The sequence below is a fragment of the Acomys minous genome, assembly GCF_964271855.1.
Source record: "Acomys minous genome assembly, chromosome: 10".
Lineage (NCBI taxonomy): Eukaryota > Metazoa > Chordata > Mammalia > Rodentia > Muridae > Acomys > Acomys minous.
Window position 1 is genome coordinate 49,744,915 of NC_140491.1, and position 7,218 is coordinate 49,752,132.

At 54.7% G+C, this 7,218-nt stretch overlaps 1 protein-coding gene across 1 annotated transcript; it reads right to left on the minus strand.

Moving 5' to 3' along the window:
* Window positions 1–5: 5 nt before the first annotated feature.
* PLA2G3 (phospholipase A2 group III) lies at window positions 6–6,377 on the minus strand. The gene is made up of 7 exons (XM_084797652.1): window positions 5,721–6,377; window positions 4,475–4,607; window positions 3,918–4,052; window positions 3,345–3,619; window positions 2,485–2,614; window positions 2,264–2,380; window positions 6–1,371 (listed from the first exon to the last, which is right to left on the minus strand). Exons 1-7 carry the CDS (start codon window positions 6,232–6,234, stop codon window positions 1,158–1,160), a joined length of 1,518 nt encoding a protein of 505 aa, XP_084653778.1. The 5' UTR covers window positions 6,235–6,377; the 3' UTR covers window positions 6–1,157.
* Window positions 6,378–7,218: the final 841 nt, after the last annotated feature.

Genomic DNA, 7,218 nt, shown 5'->3' on the forward strand with positions numbered 1-7,218 from the left:
CTGTATACGGAAACATGCCGTCTCCTTTAATCTCCACTGCAATCCCGTGTGTCCAGTGCCATTCTTAGAACCATTTTTCAGATAGGCAAACTGAAAGCCCCCCTAAGAGGTTCCGCCAGCGCCTCCAGAGCAGAGCCAGCAAAGCTCAGTCTGGCTGTGTATCAGAGGGTGTGTGTGTGGAGGCGGGGTTATTAATTCGTTTACTCCTCAGCATCCCTATGAGGTAGTTCCTGTCTACAGCCCCCCTTTTCAAGCTGGGGAAGGGGGGCGTGGGGTATAACTTAGTCAGTAACGTGCTTGCCTAGGAACCCCAGGCTGAAGGGTTGAAGCCCTGCTTTCCATCCCCAGTTACCACACGAAGCTGAGAGTGATGGCCTATGCCTGCAATCCCAGCACTTGGCAGCAGAGGGCGGTAGATTAAAAAGTTCAAGGGCTATACTTGCGTACATAGCAGAAGCTAGCCTGGGCTGCAATGAACTGGCTCAGAGAGACAACAAAAATCTCCTCTGAGAGAGGAGAGAACTAAGGCTCACAGTGGAGGAGGGAGGTCCCCTGCCCTAACTCCTCAAGGGCACAGAAAAGATTTGCAATTTAGTTATAACGGAAAGATTAGTTCAGGCCGGGAAGGGCACGGAAGCTATTAAAAGAAGGGGTTCTCCCGTGAGGAGACTTGGGAACGTGCTCCCCATCCCTGCATTCAGACACCAGCATTTCTGTTGTACCCCTAGTTTTCCACCTGCAGCCTTAGGTCTCACAGCCAAGTCCCAGAACTCCCAGAAGAGGCAGGTCTTGAGACCTGCTAAGTTTGCCACAGGGAGGGTCAGGCACCTGCTTCCAGCACCTCCTGGGACCCCTGCAGTGAGCTAATCCTCATTTCCATCTGTGTATAAAGTTACCTGGCTAGGTCTAAGCCGCCCGAGGTGTCAGAATAGCCTCCCAAACACCACATCCCAGCAGAGAGGGGTTGTGCCACCAGTTCAGGGTCGTCCAGGACAGCGGGAGATGTGGTCCAGCATTGGGGCCTTGAGGTTAGTTCCATGAAGCCTCCTGGCGTCCTTGAGAAGCATGCTCATCCATGAAGAAGAAGCCAAGTCTCTCAGGACATAGCAACGCCAGGAAGGAGGTCCAGGCTGGTGCCTAAGCTGCTGGGCCTGAGGTCAGGAGCTCCGGAGTTTCTTCTGTCCACTGGGTCTCCAGATGGTTTGGGTGAGTTGCAGACACTGACTGTACAAGGACATGGGGGTCCCCGGGGGCTCCAGAGGCTGTGCCAGAACCCCACTTGTGCCTTTATCCCAGAAATGGCGTCGGTTCTGCTGAAGCCTCCGCAAGTGTGGAGCTGACACCCTGATGGCCTTGTGGTCCCTGGAACAGCTGTGGGGAGACAAGGGGTCAAAGCCAGAAGAATCCCACCCTATCTTAAAGAGTAGAGAAGAGCAGGTGTGAGGCCAGGGTCGGCAGCGAGGCAGAGAGGGTAAGGCTAGACCCAGATGAGGCAGAATTAACGAAGGCTAGTATCCAGCGGCCTAGGTTCCCCTACTGGATGGTTGTCAGTTTCCCTATCTCTGTGTCCAGCAGATCTTGGGCTATGTACAGCATATCTGCTATTTCTTTGGCTCCTACAATCTTTTTTTTTTTCCTTGTCATCTGATTTTTTTGAGATAGGATCTTCCTGTGTATCCTAGTCTGGCCTTAAAATTGCTCTCTCTCTCTCCCAGCTGGGCTTCAAGGTACAGTCTCAGTTTCCCAAGTACTGGGATTATAGGCACGTGCCTTACTCCTGGCTTTCCTATAGCCATTCTACAGATGAGGAAGAAGAGGGTCGGAAGAGCGAATCCACTTATCCAGGACATACAAGAATGAAATCTCAGCCAGGCGTAGTGGCGCAGGCCTGTACTCCCAGCACTCTGGGAGGCAGAGACAGGCCGACTCTGTGAGTTCGAGGCCAGCCTGGTCTACAAATTGAGTCTAGGACAGTCAGGGTTGTTACACAGTATGCAGAGAAAACTCTGTCTCGAAAATACTAAAAACACAAAAGACAACAAACAAACAAACAAAAGGAATTAAATTTCACAGCCCCGGCACATATATCCCCTCCCCCAAGGCCTGCTGCAGAGCTGGGCCCAGGGCAGCATGGGTTAGAGGGAAAATGACAAATGGAGCTTGAGCCCCCCTGACGTTTGTCCCACGAGCACAATTAGTTTCTATGTAGGCAAACCCAGGCCTTGGCAAAGTCCCCAGCCCTCCTGGCTCTGCCATCACTCACCCTTTGCCCTCCGCACAGTTGAGTTGGGGGGCCAGCTCAAAGCAGGTGATACCCAGGAGCTCCCAGACTTTGTTGGTGCCTGCAGGTGGGCTGTGGAGCCTCAGGAAACGTGCCAGACTGAGGGCAGATGCAGTCTCAGGCTGTGCCAGGACCTTGCCAGTTGCCCCTGCACAGTTCTGGCAGCAGGCAGCCCATCCCCAAGCCCACCCAGCGGGTCTCACCGGCGGGTGCAATTGCAATGGAAAAGGGGCGTGTGGGCACTGTTGGGCAGGTGGAACTTGGTCTCCTGCGGCTTGATCTGATGCTCACACTGGTCCAGGTGGCGAAGGCTTCGACAGACGCGGTGGGCATCTGGGGGGCAGATGCGGTAGTTAAGTAAGCCTAGTCCACCAGGGAGGCCTCAACTGGGCCTGCCACCATGCAGGAGACACACCAGTACAGGGGCTTAGTTACACCACTATCCTCTTCTGTCTCACAGAATGTCCCCCACATAGAATGAACTCCTCCTCGTCTGCCCCTCCCCACCTGCAGTCACAGTCCGGGGATCCCAAAGAAGGCTTCCTGGACTCAGAGACTACCAAGCTGAGTCTGGGAGAGAGTGGGCTCCAGACAGGAAAACAACAAGTGCAAAAAGCCCCATGCCGAGAGTAGATTGTGAGGGCTTCGTTGTTTGTTTCTAGGTGTGAGTATGGAACCTGGGACCATGTGTGTTGTGGACAAATGTTGTACTACGGGGTGCGTCCAGCCAGGTACATCTAGCCCTGGCAGTCGGCATTTGAGGAAACAAAGTGAAGCTTGTGAGCTGGGGGTTCAGCTGGAGGGCAGAGTGGATAGGGCCTGACAGTTCTCTGGGTGGTGACTTTATCAGCTGATGTCATGAGAGGTGAAAAACTCCACAGGGCATGACACTGCCCAATTTACAAAATGCAGAAGCCCCTTGGTATCATAGGATCTGATTAAGAAAGTTGGGGTGCTCTGGGAGGTGTTTAGATCCCCCCAAAGAGGTAACACCTACATTTGCACACAGAGGCAAGAACATCCACTCACCCTACCCCTTAAAGAAGCTCTGGCTTAAGCTCACCTTGATGTTTTGGGCCATCCCGGAGGCCTGGCTGGGGGACTCCTCCTGGCTGGGCTCTTCTGGGCATCGTCTCAGGCCTAGAGGAGCGGGCAGGGGTCTGGAGGGTAGTGGTGGTGGTTGAGCTATGGTGTCTGGCTTGTGTCTGCTGGAGGTGTTTGCTGGGGGCTGGGCTCGGGGGACTGGGTGTAAGTGAGGTGGCCGCAGCTTTCCAGGAGGCGTTATAGTAGGTCCTGGGCTGAAGTTGAGCAAGAGGCACTGAGCCATATGCCCTGCACCTGAAGGGAGACATTTGAGGCAATTAATGACCCAGAATTCCTGTTCCCAAAGCCCCCAGAGTCATCTCTACAGACTAAATCTCTGCCAGTCCCATCCCTCATTCTACTGGGTTGTGGGATACACCCCAGAAAGGTCCCAACCCCGCCCCCCTCCCGCCACCTGGCCCTGCCCTAAGGAAAGGACACGCATGACAATGTATGGTTCCAAGGGGACAAACAGACTTCTCTCCCTCCCTGGTCTAAGGGGCCCAAGTTGACCTGCTGGCTGGGCAAGGCCGTAGGTGGAGAAGCCACATACCCGCCCCACCAGTGCCAGGCCACACAGGCCTCCTGCTCCTTCAGCACAAAGCAGGGGATCTCCAGCAGGTTGAAGAAGGCCACGCCCATGATGTCGGAGATAGAGTCCTGCTGGCTCCTCAGGCATTGTTGAAACCTGCCCCCCCAGAACCAGGATTCAGGTCCTAGGACCCCAGAGAGCCTTCTGGCATCTTCTTTTTTGTCCGAGACAAGGTTTCTCTGTGTAGCCTTGGCTGTCCTGGACTAACTTTGTAGACCAGGCTGGCCTCGAACTTACAGCGATCCGCCTGCCTCTGCCTCCCGAGTGCTGGGATTAAAGGTGTGCACCACCATGCCCGGCTCCTTCTGGCATCTTCTGCATCCCTCCCTACCAGATGGATGACCATTCACTTTTCTCCAAAGCCTCCGGTTTGCCCACCTGCACCGTGGGTGCCAGGAGAAGATGGGGCCCCCAGCTTCTGATCTCTAGAACTCTCTGGGTTCCTAATGCCTACACCCAAGAACCGGGGTAGCTCTGCTCTATCCCTGAGCCCCAGGCACTCTCTGACTGCTGCCAACCTGGCGTCACATTCGCAGTGAGAGATGGTGTGGAATCGGAAGTTCCGGATGCCGTAGTTATATTGCAAGGGTGAGATGGTTTGTGGGCATTGGTCGTGTTCCCGGCAGCAGAGGTCGGGGCCATGGAACATACCTGCAAGGAGAGGAAAGGAAATAAACTAGGGCAGGGTCCCGGAGACCGTGCACCGCCTAAGCCTCCCCAGCACGACAAATGCACATTCTCAGCCCGGCCCACGGATGGCCTCAGGCCAGTTGTCTCCTGGGTACAGGACCCTTACAGTTCCAAAGTTTTCAGAGAAGACCATCCAGGCTTGCGGCCTCCTTTGCCTACTCCTAGTGCCGAAGAGCCTGCCCACCGGCACGTGGACAAGTTTTCAGAACTAGAGCTGACTCACAGAGCTCCCAAGCTCACACCCAAAGGAAACTCGAGGTTATGAAAGCCCGTGTAATGCAATGACAGGCAAGTGGGGTACAATCTTTTCTCTGGTACAGGGAGGCACTGGGTAGCCAAGGTGCCATCCTGGCCTACTCAGGCCAGGTTCTTCCACCAGCATTCCTTACAGACACACAGAAGTCAACCACAGCCCTTTATGGCTGTTTCCCACAAGCTCACAGAAGCCCCTCCCCCCCCCCCCAAAAAAAGGAAGTGGCCCTTCATTTTACAGATAAAGAACTTGGAGCTGCAAGAAGCTGCACACTTGAATGTGCTGAGCTGCGATCTGAAGCCAGGTCTCTGGGGCTCTTTCCACTAACATACCCCATGCTTCTTAGAACAACAGAACCTGGATTCTCCCCAGCTCGTCCCTCTCAGATGCTGATTCTTTTTTTTTTTTTTTTTTAATTATTTATTTATTATGATACAATATTCTTCCAGGGTGTATGCCTGTATGCCAGCAGATGGCATGGCACCAGATCTCATTATAGATGGTTGTGAGCCACCATTGTGGTTGCTGGGAATTAAACTCAGGACCTTTGGAAGAGCAGCCGGTGCTCTTAACCTCTGAGCCATCTCTCCAGCTCCAGATGCTGATTCTTAAGGACTCTGGGTTTGAGTAAGACCTTTCCCATCTGCGACACCACTTAAGTGTCCGTGCTCACTCCCATTTTACAGATTAAAAAGTTGAGGTTCAAAGTATCTAAGTCACTTCTCCAAGGACACAGCTCCGGAGAATGGAGTTGAGACTGGAGCCCAAACCTTGGCCCCATATACACACACCAGACACCCACCCATACCCCTGTGGCTCACCCAGTTCTGAGGAATTCCCAGCAGAGTTCCCAACTCCACACCACAGCGTGCCAGGAATGGTCCAGCCTCTCCTCCTTCGAAGATGCTCCCTGTCAGGTGCTCCACTCGGTCCCGTCTCTCTCTTCTTCCTGGCTCCTGTTGGATTGTCCTCAGACCCTTGACAGGCCTCCCACTGGCTTTGCAGGGTGGCCAGTGCTCTCTGAAGCTGAGGTCCAGGAATGTGGATGAAGAATTGCTGTGCCGGCTGACCAGCACAGAGGGCCCTGAAAGCTGTGATGAGGTCGGGTTCATCCTGCCTGATACATACCCGCAGCCTGTGGTGCGCGTCCCAGAGAGCCTGGAATAGCGCCAGGCCTTGGTCATCTCTGCCTAAGAAGCTCAGGGAACCCAGCGGGCTACCAGGGATGGGCCTGACCAAGTGACAGGAGGTACTGTCCCAGTGAAGGGTGCGGGAGTCCCCTGGAGCAACCTTTAGGAAAGCCAGCACCCCCAGCAGAACCCCCAGTACCCCCATTCTGTCCTAGTCCAGCCTGATCAGACAAAGCCCCCTGGATGCCTGCCTTTGGCTGCCCACGAGGCAGCTGCTGAGGCAGGAGCAGAGCGGAAGCGATGCCCAGCAGGCCCTGGGTGCCGGGCCAATGAATGGAGCTGCGGGAGGAGGAGGAAGGCTGGTGTATGGGGTGATATCGGGCTTGTAACCAAATCCACCGGCCGGGCAGGCTGCTGATTGGCTGAGAGATGCATGGCTGGGCCCACGCCTCCACTCATCCTGCCCTCAGCGCTCTCCAGACACCTGCCCCAGGCCAGCCTGGAAAGATGGGTCTGTGGGAGCCAAAGCCTTTTTGGCCAGTGAGGATGGAGGGTAGAGGAGGGAAGTCAAGGGTGAGCTGTGTCTCCTTTGGAGCAAGAAAAGAGCGCAGGGACTTAGAGGAGAACCCCAGAACCTGTCCTTGTCCTCCCAACCCAGTTACAGCGACCACACCCAAGTCTGAGATTGGCAAGAGGCCACGGATGTCAGCCTGGGCTGGTGAAAGAGGTGAGGACAGGGCTGGGGCGCCCGGGCCCACCCTGGGAGTTCCCAAGTCTTCTCGGAAAGAAAGATTGATTCTGGTACTCTTCCCAAGTCCTGGTTCTCGGAAAGACACTTGGCACACTCCAAAGAGAGTACTCAGGACCCCTGGGACCCTTGGGGCTTCAAGCACAGATCTGGCCCAGCACCAATACTCCTGATTGATGGGTGGGGCACACAGCCAGAGTAGGGCCTGCGAACACTCTGGAGCAGGATGTGAGAGACAGGGTCCCCAAATAAGCAGAAAATGGCTCAGGGGGCCAGGTCTGCAATCCCTTTTATTCTTGGAGTATGGTCTCTTGGGGACCCAGAAGGTATCATATGTCCCCCACAAGACATGGGTCTCTTTATTGTGGAGGGGGCTATATTCAGCCCTGTCCATGTCTCCAAGCTGATGTGTCATTCAGCTTTTAACCATCGGTGAAGTTA

Bases quoted from the DNA above. Each gene is read 5' to 3' on its own strand.
- PLA2G3 (XM_084797652.1), bottom strand. From the start codon at position 6,234: ATGGGGGTACTGGGGGTTCTGCTGGGGGTGCTGGCTTTCCTAAAGGTT. The intron at 4,608-5,720 runs GTGAGCCACAGG...CTCTCCTTGCAG, and splicing joins TGGGAATTCCTCAGAACTGG to GTATGTTCCATGGCCCCGAC. The intron at 1,372-2,263 runs GTGAGTGATGGC...GTCTCCCCACAG, and splicing joins AACTGTGCGGAGGGCAAAGG to CTGTTCCAGGGACCACAAGG.